This window comes from Odocoileus virginianus, chromosome 11 (assembly GCF_023699985.2).
Source record: "Odocoileus virginianus isolate 20LAN1187 ecotype Illinois chromosome 11, Ovbor_1.2, whole genome shotgun sequence".
Classification (NCBI taxonomy): domain Eukaryota; kingdom Metazoa; phylum Chordata; class Mammalia; order Artiodactyla; family Cervidae; genus Odocoileus; species Odocoileus virginianus.
This window is the reverse complement of record NC_069684.1, coordinates 42,067,468-42,083,375: the sequence shown is the minus strand read 5'-3', so window position 1 is coordinate 42,083,375 and position 15,908 is coordinate 42,067,468. Positions and strand designations below refer to the sequence as shown.

Here is a 15,908-nt window from a genome sequence, read left to right as displayed (position 1 = left end):
AAAAGGAAAGCCTTCTCCTGAAACCAGCTGAAAATATTTTAAAGTCTTAGCACTTAAAGACCATGCCTGGAGCTAGTACATAACTGAAGTGAAATTTAGTTATGAGGATCCTGACACGAGAAAAGTGTATCCCAAAACAGTGTGTGACACCCAAAAAAGAGGATCGAAAGAAAAACGAACTATCCATTACTCATACCCGTTAAAGATAACCATTAGTTCATTAGTGAAAAAGACACTGACATTATACAAAACCTCCTATATAACTTCTACAGAAATATATACAGAAGCACACATGTAAACATGTGTGTGTGTATGCAGCAAACAAGTAGTTCAGTTATTCTCAACAAATTCTTTTATATTATCACGCAGTTCTGAGTTAACAGATCCTTTAACGTACCTATTATATAACTGAACCAAGGAAGCTGAGTCTGACAGAGTTCAGATTTCAGTAGCCAACTAAGCTAAATTTTATTAAGTATGCACCCTTTCAGATTTCCTGCCTAAAAGTATACTACAGGTTACATGTTCTTACACATTCTAAGTAACTTAGTAACTTAATCTTTTTTCTGCTAATGTGAGTTCCTGATTTAAAGCCAGAAATTTCCATTGATCATTTCCTACATAAATGGAAAATAGACCACTTCTCAACAAACAAAATACACCATTTCTCAACTTTTCAACATGACAGGAAAACTGGGATTCGACTTTGCTACAAACAAGTCATGGGACTTTGGTAAAGTTATTTAAATTTTCTGGACTAGTTTTTCACCTATGAAATAATCTTTAAAGTTTCTTCTTATGTTCTATTAACTATGATTCTTTTGCCATTAGGTATTTACAGTTAGACATTTTATATGGTTCAGCTTAATGCTACCTGGTATTCAGTAAAACAGAGAATCAGGGCACTGATTTATGTCGTTCAGAGAAAATTCCCCAGTTTTAGTATTTAGAATTTTCAATTATAAAACACTTTTATTCTCTTTAGGAGCAAACCCCCTCCCCCTCAAAATAATAATAATTTGGATTCTGTAGGGCATCTTGGAGACATTTCAGTTAGATTATTAGGCTCTATTTTTAATTAAAAATAAAATCCCTGAAATCAAGAAAATGTAGTGTTGATAACAATCTCTAAGAGGAACAGAAAACACTTTATTTCCAGCCACACTGAGGACTATTGCCCAGGAGACACAAATTCAAGAAGCATCTCGATTGTGTTCTACTGCATTACAAAATAGGGGAGGCATCTATATACAGGCAAAAAATGCAAATCACATAAGTTGTTTGTCAGGAATTAGGATTGAAGCTAGCAAGAAATAAGGGTGCTGCTTATTAAATAACTACAAGGGGAGACCTTGAGACCATAAAGTTGAAGCTGGCAGATGGTATTCTGAAGAGGTCTGGTGATATACTTGAGTTTGATACAGTTCAGAAAATTCAGGTTCTGGGTGATCCAGGAACACATCTGAAACCATATCCACAATGGCCACCCAGCTCCATTCTGGATGCCTGAACCACAGTTTTTTATCTTGTCAGAACAAAGAACATGAAATATCAAATATGACAGGGGTACATTCCTTCAAGGTTTCAAAAGAGACAGATTAACATGTACACAGTAAGTCAGGATGGCCTTGGTGTCTGGGAAGGGAACCTCATCTTCAAAGGAGAACTAGCCTGAGTGTCATGGGAAGGTGGGGAGCATTTATCCTATCTTCAAGGAGGCATTCTAAACAATCTGGTAAATATTCTTTCTTTTTTTCCCAATGGTGAAAGCAGAGGTACAAAATATGTTTGACAAGCTGTTCAAATAGATGGGCTGCTCTAGTCAGCATAAGAGGCTTCCCAGGTGGCACATGATGTTCAAGACAAATCATGTATAAGCCAGAATTCCCTATACCTCAATATGTGAAAATTTCTTCCATCCAGTAGTCCTGGAAGATGTATGAAATATACACACATACATACAGACAACACACTAGAGAATTATAATCTAATTCTTCTGTTGCCTTCTAAACCCCAACAAATTTGTGCCTTCATTTCTTTCATCTGACATCTGATTTTCACCTATCTCATATCAAGATTGGGCTTCCCTGGTAGCTCAGCTGGTAAAGAATCCACTTGTAATGCAGGAGACCCTGGTTTGGGGGTTGGGAAGATCCCCTGGAGAAGAGATAGGCTACCCACTTCAGTATTCATGGGTTTCCCTGGTGGCTCAGATGGTAAAGAATCCACCTGCAATGTGGGAGACCTGGGTTCAATTCCTGGGTTGGGAAGATGCCCTGGAGGAGGACATGGCAACCCACTCCAGTATTCTTGCCTGGAGAATCCCCATGGACAGAGGAGCCTGGTGGGCAACAGCCCAAGGGGTCGCAAAGTCAGACACAACTGAGTGATGAAGCACAGCACAGCATATCCAGATTATTTTCAGGAGTCACTTAACTTCTCTGAGCCTCACCTTTAAAAGGAAAGGATCAGATAAAACCATTGCTGAGATCTCCTCTAGCTCCAACACAAGTCATTCATTACTATGCTTGTGTGATCTTCACAAGAAAGGACCAGGGTAATCAGGGTGCTTGTTCCATGAATACAGATTCTTAACACTTAACCACTTAATCCAACAACAGGAAAAAACAAGCAAGTGCATATATCCAATCATTTGAAGAACCATGTCAATTCTTACTGAATTTACAGAACATAGAAACATATTCTACTTTCAATATAATGCCCACTTGTGCTCTCACCTCTCTCTTCAGCTTTTCTCTCTTTTGTTCTAGTCGTTTTTTCAGTTCTTTCTGTTGAGGAGACAGACAAAATGTTGAGGTCGCTGGAGACACATCTGCAGACTGGGTCCTATGGTTAGGTTTTCTGCTGCCCTTACTTCTATCTGGGTTGGCAGCAGAGCTTGGATAAGTCTTGGGGTTGGATGGTGGCTGAGGGATGTAAGTCAGTGGCTCTTCTGCTGATGAGGGAGCAAGAGCATGAACTTTGGCTACTGGCTCTTCTTTCTTGACTCCACTGACAGATGAATTGGGAGATCTGGGTGACAACTGCTGAGGTTCACCTTCTGTACTATTAGCATTAATGGGGGGCAAAAACCCCTGACTCTTAATGTCCTGTAAATTCACAAGTTCAAACTTTCCATCTCTCTCCATTAGGATTTTCCTATCCTTGTTTTCTTCACAATTTCCATCAGTAAGTGACAGGATCACATTTTCTTGTCCAAATTCATTGGAAATACATAACTGTGACAGTTTCCCAGACACATTACTTTCATTTTCAAAATAATTTTTGTACGTATCACTGTCTTCCAGAGGAGGAACTTCTAAATCAACTAATTTGTCCTTGAATTTAAGTTTGCGTTCCCTTTTATCATTCACTGGTTCTTGATTTTGTAGAAGTCTGTTGGCTTGTATAATTTTCTCCATAATATATCTCCTTACTTCCTCATCCTCTTCCTCCTCCAGGTCTTGATGGCTTTCTAGTTTGGATTCTTGCAAAGAGTTTTCACTGTCTGAATCTGATATGGGGTCCAAAGGCTGAATACTTGGTACAGAAATAAAGTCATTTCTTCTTGGTGAAACCTCATCCTTCAAAGATTTATCAGGATCAGAAAGCTGCTTGGTGTGTCCTATTTCTGTTTCATTCCCTTTTAAGTCTTGGTTAATATTCTCTTCATTCCCACAAGCCATCTAGAAAAAGAGAGATGAGATTCACTTTCAGTAAAAATTGAGGCTCTTTGTCCATTCATATGTAGACAATCCAAAATGGATGTTCATACTCATAATTTATTTTATGAATGGGAAAATCTACATGCTTCCTGCTCATATTTCACTCATAGTTTTCTAATTCATATTTTATTTCCCCAAGGGAAAAAGCAAAAAAATTGGGGAAAAATTTAAATCTGAATTTGATGTTGCTAAGTACTAGAATGATTGCTTGTTTTTAAAGATTCCATGCCAATGTATAAAAATGTAACTACAAACAGTACAATATTAACATCCCTCCCTCTATAAAATGTTCCTCCTTTTACTTTTTCAGAAGAATATACTTTTAAATGTTTTCTCCTTGTAATATTTGTACTTTTTCAAAATGATATCTTTCTCCCCAGGACCATTACAAGGTCCCTGCCTTTGGTCAAGTCCTTATCATTCTGAGTTTCCTATGATCTTTTCAAATTACTGCTGCTATTTTCTGCATGATCTACACCCAAATTCCAAGTCAACTTTTACCTCTGGATCAGAATTTCCTTCCTCAATTATCTTCAGAGGCTCCAGTAATCAATGTTAAACACCATTATATAACTTGGTCATACTTTTTTTAAAAAATTTAATTCCACATGAACCATGAACCAGTATTTTCACAAAACCCTGCTCCACATCTACTAAGTAATGGCTACTATGTCCTGCTGTCATCAACCCCTTAAAATTCCCCTCCTCTTTTACTAGCTTAGTCACCAATTCTAACAGACTCTTCTTCCTAATCTGGACAACACTGCTATATGTCCAATAAGCAAATCAACGTGGCCCCCTAAAATGACTACCAAGTAACTAAGATCTCTGCACTGTAATTGTTCGTTTTAGCCTTATTTGATCCTCTGGTTCATTTCCACAGTATCTGTTTCCAAATTCTCCTTTAGCTTTTACTTCTTTTTAAAATCCACTACAATAAGATCTTCCCCTAACACTCGCCCCTGTTTCTCTGTCAACTGTTTTTTCCTACCAGCCTCAAAGGAAAAAGTGATTTTAATAATCCACTGGAATGAAGAAGATTCATTAGAGCACTGTGTTTTAACCACTGCTATATCCACAGCACCTAGAACAGCCTCTGACACATGGCCAAGTGATCATTACTTTTCAATGAATGAATAAAGCAATACAGCAGTGAATTATCATTGTAACTTCTCTAATTCTTTAACCCTGTGCTGTGGTTGACAGAGAAACAGGGGCGAGTGTTAGGGGAAGATTTTATTGTCACTTTTGACTCTGTCGCCTTTTCCAAATGTTAGCTATCTCATCTGTCTTCTCCACTGCATAAGAAAGCAAGATAGAACCAAGAGAGAGTTGTGATAAAAAACCTGCAGCCTTCATTTCCTTGTAGTCTTCCTTAACCCTCTTAAAACTGGCTCCTGCTGTAAATACTTTGATCAACATCCCTCTCAAGTCATCTATCTTATCCCAGTCTTGGTCCTTTTCTTCATTACTTCCCTATTTATTGACACTAATTACATTATGTACAATAGTTATATATTTTAATAAAATTATATATAATTAGTGTCAATAGGAGCTCCTCTGGGGGCTCAGATGGTAAAGATGATCCTCTGGAGAAGGGAATGGCTACCAACCCCAGTATCCTTGCCTGGAGAATTCCATGAACAGAGGAGCCTGGCGGGCTGCAGACACAACTGAGTGAATAACACTTTCACTTTCTTTCATTTTCAGTGTCAATACATATGCATACATATACACTCATAGTAGTGGATTTTAAAAAGAAGTAAAAGACCAAGTTTTTGAGGATTTGCTTTATTTTTCATGTAATTGAAAGTAAACCCCCTTATTTTACCCAAATTCACATAAAGTAAAAATTAGTTGTATTTGCTTTTTACTTCTTATGCAATAAATTGTCTTACTGAATTATATAAATTATAATTTTATTTTTAATTATAATTTTAGCTGTAAGTGCTAATGTAATCACTGCTCTCACTAATTAACCCTATGCTTTATGACACAACATTTAAACTCTATATGCTTCCATTTTTTCATGTCTAAAATAGGAATAATGCTACTCGTTCTATGTATATCAAAGGAATTTTGTGAGGTTTAGATGAGGTAATACATGTGAAAACTCCTCAAGAACTACAAAACACTTTGTTAATATGATTACTACAAATGCTGCTAGCAATTTATATATACCTCCATTATGCTGGCACCGCTTTTTTCTTTTTCATTAATCAACCACTCCAGGTCCTTTTCAAAGTCATCTTCATATTCTCCACTGTCTTTTGAATCAGTATCTTTATTTTCATTCATTTTCTGTTTGTTAAAGAATAATGCTGTAAGATTAAAAGAGTTAAGTATTATGTCATGTCCACTTTAGGGGTAGTATGGAGTATGAAGATTAATGCTAAAGGTAAGCTAATTAACACATAGAAACACAAATTATGGAATGTTCAGAATAAACATATCAGTATATCCTAAAAGAGAGACTTACAAAGGCCAGACATTTTCTAGGTATACCACTCCTAATAACCATTGCACCTCCCCCCAATTCCTGTCAGCCTAATATACAAGGAGATTTAAAAAGGCAGATATAAGAAGACTATCTGAGTATCAGAGAAGGATTTTCCACATCCCCTGCCAATCATTAAAACTCCTTGTCTAGGTCTGAGCTGATGAATCAGCTTTTAAGTCTCACTTACACACATTTTCCTATATTCAAATTAAAACAATTATATTAATTGTTATCCTCAGTTTCTCAATCTTTCTGGTAATTTATTCAATGTAATTATAATACCTGATCTGAGAGGTTTTTTTAACTATGTAACAACTGACTCTTAGTTATGGTAAAAACTAATTTCCACAGAAGTCAAACTGCTGTCAATTCAAAATAAAATATGCTTTTTTTATATAAAAAACAAACTGTGATGCCTACTACTATCTAAAAGGCAGTGATAATAAATAAGAATGTCAGGTGAAAGTTAATAAATGTTTGTGAAAATGGTGTATAAATTTAGCCATTTTTAAGAAAACAAACCATAAAGTTATTAGAAAATTAAGGTCAGTTTCAAGCCCTAATTTATTGGCCCATAATTTTTCAAATGAAAGATGCAGTCCAATCTTTACCTGTAACATGTCTTTATGTGCGTGAGCATACTATATATGTATGTGAATATACATTACAATGTTAACAAACCTATTTGTTGAACACCTACATGTCTCTAAAAATTATAAAATATGCTCTTGAGCCCTGATACAGAAGATAAATGTAAGACAAATACATACATTCCAAATGTAGACAAAACATAAACTGAAAATGTAGGTAAGTGGAACAAAGGTATAAAGGACTGTGGAAGGAAGAATAAAAAAGCAACTAAGTTTAAAATTGGAAATATCAAGGAAAGTTGAGATGTGTTTTGAATACTGAGAGTTCATCATCTACTCCAGACAAGAGAACAGTCTGAAAAAGAACAAACATAAAAGTGCATGGAATTTCCCAGTATGACCTGAACATAAATGTGCCCCTGGAGAAGGTTCCAGAAGGAAACAAAAGGGGTCAGTTTGATGTCATATTATCTTTTCAAAAACAAAAAGCTTGAGGGAAAATTATTTATGTATATCTAATTGTCATGAAATAGCCAGAGGTAGAAATATACAGCAATAATCTGCATACTTTCCACTACTGACTTAAACAAACACAAAAAGAACAAAAATACACTTAGAATTTTAGGTCCAATTTCAAAAGAACTGTATAAATAAGATTTGCAGTGCCCCAAACACCTGGGACCCTCTTTCTATACCTGCCTTTTCTTGCTCTAACACCAAGATGAAGTTACCTAAAAACTCCTCTGGAAGTAGAAAGTACAGATATCAAGAACACATGAAATCTAGGCATATTTTTAAAGATATAAAATGAGAGGTATTATGTTTGATTTGATAAACATCCACAAACTTTGTTGTGGCCATTAGCTTCACTTCTTCCAAAATGTTTGACCAGACCACCTAACCAGGTGCCAATTTTACTAAAGCAAGATTTCTAATTTTTCCATTAAGTGATAATGAAAGCATGTGGGAGACCATCTTTCCACTAGCTGTACCAGCACTAGCTAAAAGAAGAGATAAGGGTTTTCAGTACTATGTGCAATATAAGTTAAGAGAAAGAGACAATTCAAAAAGACACAGGCGCCCCAATGTTCACAGCAGCGCTCTTTCCAATAGCCAAAACATGGAAGCAACCTAAATATCTATCAAGAGATGAATGGATAAAGAATTGAAGAAGGAAATGGCAACCCACTCCAGTGTTCTTGCCTGGAAAATCTCATGGACGGAGGAGCCTGTTAGGCTACAGTCCATGGGGTCGCAAATCCACCCACAAAAGATAAGAATGAAATAAAGCCATTTGCAGCAACATGGATGGATCTAAAGATTATCTTACTAAGTGAAGTAAACCAGAAAGATAAAGAAATACCATATGATATCAGTTAACATATGTAATCTAAAGTATGACACAAATGAACTTATTTACAAAACAGAAACATACTCACAGACATAGAAAACAAACATATGGTTTCTAAAGGGGAAAGGGGGTGGGGAAATAATTAAGAGTTTGGGATTAGCAGATACATACTACTATATATAAAACAGATAAACAAGAAGGCCCTACTGCATAGTACAAGGAACTGTATTCAATATCCTGTGATAAACTAGAATGAAAAAGAATACATATACGTGTGTGTACATATGTGTTTGTGTATGTGTGTATATCACCTTGCTGTACGCCAGAAACTAACACAACACTGTAAATCAAGAACACTTCAATCAAATATACTTCAATTTAAAAAATTATGAGAACAAAAACATAAATGGGCTCCAAGACTGAGACTTGGCTAAAGAACAGGTAACATAAAGCTCTGTATCCAGTTTTCTACAGTTTAGAGAACAAAAGAAACTGTAACACATTCAAGGTTGGTAAACCAGGAGAAAAGGGGATACAAGACAAGGAGAAGGGATAAAGGCAGGTTATGAGAATAAAATGCCTTAAAGCCAGATTCTGAGGATTACTTGAAAACCCTAGGAATGTCAGCCTAAAGAAGAGAAATCCCCTAAAGAAGAGTCAGGACAACTGCTTTACAATATTTAAATTTGTCATTATGTGAAGGAGGGTTGGACTTGCATAATTTCAAACGGTAAGACCAATACCAAGGACTAGAAACTCAGGGGCAAATTTTGGCATAATTTACAGTTTCAAACTTCTCCGAAAGTGAAATAAGCTGCATTCTCTGTTGATCAAATGTTTATACATAGCTCAGAAGGTGATCATAGCATGTTTTAAAAGGAGACTGAAGCTTTAGAAAAAAAGGTGAGCTAGACGACCCTTAAGGTTTATTTTAACCTTTATTATAAGATTCAAATTAGCAAACAACTGCCAACTTATGAAACGCAAAAGAATGTTCAAACAAATGTAGAGTACCATGGTAATGCTTAGTCTAAAATAAATGATCTCAAACTGGGGCTCTGTAATAACCTAGAAGGGTAGGAATGGGCAGGAGGTGGGAGGGAGATTTGAGAGGGATGGGACATATGTACACCTATAGTTAATTCATACTGATGTATGACATAAATCAAACCAATATTGTAAACCAATCATCAATGAAAAATAAATATTTTTAAAAGTCAAAAATAAATGGTCATTGTCTGAATAACTAAATTCAAGACTTAAAATTCTATTTCACTTAAATGTCACCTTTACCCTGCAGAGTTCTTAATATAACTTCCCCTTAACGCTCAAGACAAAGTTAGTTTCAGGTACACTGAATATTAATTATTCAATCAGATAATTATAACTATTTCTACTGTATTAGTTGGATTGTAATTCCTCCTATTTATTTCTTTTCAGCTAAAAAATGGGAAATAGACTTTCTTAAAAGACTCAAAGTAATGCTTCAATAATTCGGAAATCAGAGGTTGAAAACAATAATATTTTGAAGTGATTTGAAGAAAACAAATCAGTATTCCAGAGTGAGTTTATCACTGCCCGAGTTTCCCTGGTGGCTCAGTGATAAAGATTCCACCTGCCAATGCAGGAGACTCAGGTTTGATCCTTGGGCTGGGAAGATCTGTTGGAGGAGGAAATGACAATTCATTTCAGTTTTCTCACCTGGGAAATCCTATGGACAGAGGAGGCATGAAGGCTGAAGTCCACTGGGTTGCAAACACAAGTTAGAGACTAAACAAGCAGCTGCAAGACAGGCTGAATCATGTAAGCTGTTGTGTTTACGTACCTAACCATTCAAATAGGGTGTCATGAATGATGAAGAATAGACTAAAAGTCACTGTAACCCAAAACACTTACATAAATAAAACTTTTTTCACAGTCACAAATGCTTTAGGATAATATGCTTTATTTTCTGATCAGAAATCTGGAAATTTATTATTTTAAGATTTTTCAGTTACATAACGGTTAGAATAAGACTTCCATGGAACTCAACAGTGCTTTCTCTTAGTTTTATTAAAACATAGTTTCAACTATAAATAAATGGTTGCCTGAAAACTTTGGTAAATATGTTTTATTATTTACAAAGTATCTCACAACCATGTGAAAACTCAAATTCAAAACTAAAACACAGAATCATCAAAATAAATAAAAATCAAATAATTATAAATTAAACATATTAGGTTATTATGAAATTAAACTATTATGCCATAATTTAAAAGAAAAAAGCCATAGTTGAAGTGACTCAGGGAAGTAAATGAAGTTCATCAAATAAGAAGTGCCATTCCTTCCCTATAACTTCAAAAAAGTCATGGCTGGTTCCCAAGTAAACGAAGAATATGTATCATAAACTGGCATTACCAAGTCCCTTAAGCCTTTTTCAAATGCGTCACAGGATAGTCAGTCCCCTTCACTTCTTTTAATCTTCATCCCCACAGTACTGGCCATATGGTACACAGTCAACTCTGGAACAAAAATACATCTCACACAAACTGAATCATATTCAGTTTCATACACAAACACATATTCCTTATGAGTTTCACACACTCAATGTGTATCATCAGCAAAATTCTATGCACCTGTTTTAGGCCAGAACAACCCTCTTAACAGGGAACTGCAGCAAGAGACAGAAATTAATTCCCTCCTCCTACGTGTTTGCTAAATCCCATGTGGGTATGTGCCTGCAGATCTTTTACTGTGAGTCTTAAGTCCATGTGTTAGCCGCTCAGTGGTGTCCAACTCTTTGCCACCCCATGGACTGTAGCCCTCCACGCTCCTCTGTCCGGTGGAATTCTCCAAACAAGAATAAAGGAATGAGTAGTCATTCCTTCTCCTGGGGCTCTTCCCAACCCAGGGATGAAACCCGGGTCTCCTTTACTACAGGAGGATTCTTTACCGTCTGAGCCACCAGCGAAGCCCAACTAGGTCCACAAATACACACAATTTTGATACTTTCAGGATTCAAAAAACTAAATCACAGTTTAATTCATTGACTCCTGTCATACTATTTTAAGCTCAAAATCTAAGAAAATGGGAGGAACGTCAAATAGAACTCCTTTTTCATATAAAATAAGTACTTAAGCAAAAGCAAACCCATAACATCTTGAGGCCATATGGCCCATTCTTACTTCTACATCCTGTCAAGACTGTGATTCCATAAGTATATTTTTTTAAGTCACAATAATCTGTCACATGTAATATTTTACAAACATCTGTGGTAATTTTAATTTCTATACAGGGTCCCAAGTTACCACCAACTAACTGAATGTCTTAGCCTCTTCATGGAAGCTAACATTTCAAGAGTGACTTTTTTCTCCCAGCGATGAGGCGAAAGAATATGACAAAAATTACAAACGAAGCTACCCTCCGAGGGGCTTCTCCCAAACAAAGCTAAACAAGGCGAAACTGCCAGGCTTCCGGGTCAGAGCCAAGCTCTGTGGACCCCAGACTCAGAGGATGAGGCTCCAACACAGTCTCACTCGCTTCTCTACCCACCTTTCCTCCCAGCTGTCCCAGATGATTACCCCCTTACCCCCTCTCCCTCCGTAAATATCTCTACATCATCCTTCCCTTCACTCCCTCTATATCCCCTCCTGCCTGTGTAAGACGCAGCGGCTGGAGTCACAAAGATGGCCGGGGCCGTGCTCCTCTCCTCCTCTTTTTAAGCTCTGACAATGAGGCGAGGGAAACCCCAGCATCTGAGCCGCAGCGGCCAGGACCCGGCTGCCATGGCAACGGCGCGTCGCCTTGTCCTTCATCCGGGCTCTCAGTACAAGGGCGCAGTGGGTCTGCGCAGGCGCAGAACATAGCCGAGGAACACCTGTCTACAGGCGCTCCTCAAGGTGCGGGCGAACGACGTCTGTGGCTGCGGTTTCCAGGGAAACGACCAAGGAATCCACGCCTCACCGGCAAGTTTCACAGGTGTTAGTAAGAACTGGGGGAAGGTTATTCTTGGTTATGAGTTTTTCCAGGTTTTAGCTGTCTCTTGCCCGGTATATATTCTGTTAAGTTCTAGAAGTATACTGCTGTATGTTATTTTCTTCACTGTTAATGTCCAAAAGTAGTTTCACTCGTTGATAAGCACGTTAATTAGTTACCAGTTTTTTGACCCTAAGATTCCCCATCCATCAAAACCAAACATTTGCAGCTAGAGATTATCATACTAAATGAAATAAGTCGGAAAGAGAAAGGCAAATACCACATGATATCACATATACGTGGTATCTAAAATATGGCACAAATGGACATAACTATAAAACACAAACAGACTCACAGAATTAGAGAACAGGCCCCTGGTTGCCAAGGGGGAGTGGGGTGGGGGAGGAAAGGATTGGGAGTTTGGGATTAGCAGATGTAAACTATTATATATAGGATGGATAATAAGATCCTAATGTAGTGTGGAGATTTCTTAAAAAGCTGGAAATAGAACTGCCATATGACCCAGCAATCCCACTTCTGGGCATACACACCGAGGAAACCAGATCTGAAAGAGACACGTGCACCCCAATGTTCATCGCAGCACTATTTATAATAGCCAGGACATGGAAGCAACCTAGATGCCCATCAGCAGACTAATGGATGAGGAAGCTGTGGTACATATACACCATGGAATATTACTCAGCCATTAAAAAGAATTCATTTGAATCAGTTCTAATGAGATGGATGAAACTGGAGCCCATTATACAGAGCGAAGTAAGCCAGAAAGATAAAGACCATTACAGTATACTAACACACATATATGGAATTTAGAAAGATGGTAATGATAACCCTATATGCAGAACAGAAAAAGAGACTCAGATGTATAGAACAGACTTGTGGACTCTGTGGGAGAAGGCGAGGGTGGGATGTTTCAAGAGAACAGCATCGAAACATGTATATTATCTAGGGTGAAACAGATCACCAGCCCAGGTTGGGTGCATGAGACAAGTGCTCAGGCCTGGTGCACTGGGAAGACCCAGAGGGATCGGGTGGAGAGGGAGGTGGGGGGGGGGGGGGACCGGGATGGGGAATACATGTAAATCCATGGCTAATTCATTTCAATGTATGACAAGAACCACTGCAATGATGTAAAGTAATTAGCCTCCAACTAATAAAAATAAATGGAAAAAAAAATAAGATCCTAATGTATAGCACAGGAAACTATATTCAATTTCCTGTGATAAACCATAAGTGAAAAACAATATTCAAAAAAAGAGTACGTCCATATGTGTATAACGAGTCACTCTGCTATAAAGCAGAGATTGGCACAACACTGTAAATCAATTATATTTCAATGAAAAATTAAAACCTCCATTGTCCAAGAGAATGGTCAAAGGAAATAAGATGTTTGTTTCTACTTTCAAGCATGTCAAAATGGTCATCTAGAATTTTCCAGATCCTTAAACGTTCTCCGTAAAGGTCATCTTTATGTATGAGAAAGCAGGAAGATGATTTTTAGATTGAGGTGACAAATGCAAGATTTAAGGATCTGTCTGTTTCCTGCCAGAAGTAACACAGAGAAAAATAAAAATATTTCCTCAGTACAGTATATTTAGATTATTGTTTTTTATTATTAGGATTTCTGTCATTTGGTATAATGTAGAGCATCTTTTCTCCAAAAAGGAGCAATATAAAATTTAATTTTTAAGTATTCTCCAAACTGTATAGTAGACTAAGTTCAAAAAAATTAAGATGAATTGCAATAGTAAGTGCACCTCCTAGCTACAGTGTAGAATGTATGGCTGTAATAACCTAATTTTTCTTTTGCTGCAGGACTTTGGTCTTAAGCCAAACACTTGAAAAAGACAAAAAATATATATAAAATTATCAACTGTTGCAAGTCAAAGGAATTTTAGTCAGATCTCCTTTAGTGAACATGGAATTACTTCCTAAGCTAAAGTGGACCTTTTAGGTTTCTGAATTCCTAGTCAAATGTTTTTCCCACTGACCCTCCTAAATATTTTAAATATTTTTGCAAGTATTAGTAAAATAGTACCATTGTTCATAATAGACAAAAAGCAGAAACAACCCAAGTAGCCAACAAATGATGAGTGGATAAATTAAGTGTAATACATCCATACCATGGAATATTTCCACAGTAAAAAGGAATGAAGTACTGATAAACACTACAACATAATGCACCTTGAAAATGTTACTGAATTGGTCATTCGTACCCCTGCTGAGAGAGTAGATCTTCAGTGTTAGCACCAAAAAAATAAAAGTAACTATGGGAGGTAATAGGTATTTAATTAAGTTGACTGTTGTAATCATTTATATTTATAAGTTACACATAATATATATATAATCACATTATACACATTAAAATTGTATAACTCAACTATATATACTTGTTATTTGTAAATTACACCTTAGTGAAGCTGAAAAAAATAAAGTCTTCTTTTCTCTTCTCTCGGATGTGAGCCCCCTTGCACTATCAATGACTGTACAAGGAAGGAGAATTTAGGAAATATAAGAACAGAGTAGTTTAGGTAAAGCCTGGTACAAAAAGAAGACATTTTGTGCTATCCGGGGCCTTTCATTTAGATGGACTCTAATGCTATTCAAAGTCTGAAAATGTTAAATGTCAATAAATGTATTTTGGTTATAGGGAGCAGAAATGTGTGTTTGAAATTAATGACTTATCAAAGACAATGGGATTTTACAAATAGAGATCACTGTATATATGCATAGTGCCATGTGTTTTTCCTCTTGACTAGTTAATTTAGTACTAATTATAACTATAAATTTTGAATGCTCGTTCTGAAAAAAGATCCAGGAAATAGATAAAACTCCAGTTTTCTGTCATTATTCATTACATATGGTATAGAAAAAACTATACAATATGAGGAAGAGACCAAAGTATAGTAACTCTCTTTCAATAAATAAAAACTTTAAAGGAATGCTTTGACTTAGAAAAGTCAGTGTCTATTTAAGTAACTAAGAAGAAACTTATTTAAATAAGTGCCAAGAATTAAGAAGATATGACTATACACGTATTCTATAAAACTGATCAAAGCAATATATTTTATAGGTAATATTCAGATTCTGCATAGAGTCAGATATTCTAAATCATTTCAACAAATAATTATTCACTACTTATATGCAGACACTATTCTAATACTTGGAATATATCGATGAATTATAATATACATGTACTATATATTATAATTATATATTATAGTCAGAGTTCCACCTACCTCAGACTCCTTGAACCAGTTGCCAAAAAGAAAAGTGCAAACGTCTCAGTCCTTTGCCTTACTTTATTCTAAAAAGTTCCGATCTCTGAGGTCCCAGCCCAGAAATTAGAATGTTATTATTAGAAAGGAAGGGAAAAAGAAGAGGTGAAATATTTGAGTATTTTTCTGAGTTTTGTACATATGCATTCCATTTTTAAGGCTCATTTATTTATAGAACACAGAAGCTTTATAATACTAATGTTTAACACACATGTATTTAAAATCAATATCTCAACATCTAGGTCTTTTGTAAATTTTAAAAACTACTTTATAATATAGCGAATCCTTGTTTTAGGAAGTTAAAAACTCACTGCCTTCATAAAGTTCACATTCTAATAGGGAGAAAAGACAATAAATAACAAACATACTAAATAAGTAAATCATATTTGTGTTAGAAAGTGAGAAATGATATATAAAGCATAAAGCAAAAAAGAGAATCAGAAGTATGGGGCTACGTTGTAGTAATAGCTTGGCTATTTCAAAGATGTATTC

The 15,908-nt window shown here is 36.2% G+C and overlaps 1 protein-coding gene across 11 annotated transcripts in view; it reads right to left on the bottom strand.

Moving 5' to 3' along the window:
* CCDC181 (coiled-coil domain containing 181) overlaps nt 1–12,007 on the bottom strand; it is a 38,968-nt gene extending 26,961 nt beyond the window's left edge. For 2 of the 11 annotated variants that reach the window (XM_070474343.1, XM_070474342.1), the window contains exons 1-5: nt 11,800–12,000; nt 10,564–10,667; nt 9,868–9,991; nt 5,907–6,046; nt 2,739–3,686 (exon numbers count right to left, since the gene is read on the bottom strand). In XM_070474343.1, the coding sequence (XP_070330444.1) occupies nt 2,739–3,686; nt 5,907–6,023 (1,065 nt within the window). In that variant the 5' untranslated portion in view covers nt 6,024–6,046; nt 9,868–9,991; nt 10,564–10,667; nt 11,800–12,000. The other 9 variants (XM_070474348.1, XM_070474349.1, XM_070474345.1 and 6 more) reach the window with 9 other exon arrangements.
* Between the last annotated feature and the right edge of the window lie 3,901 nt (nt 12,008–15,908).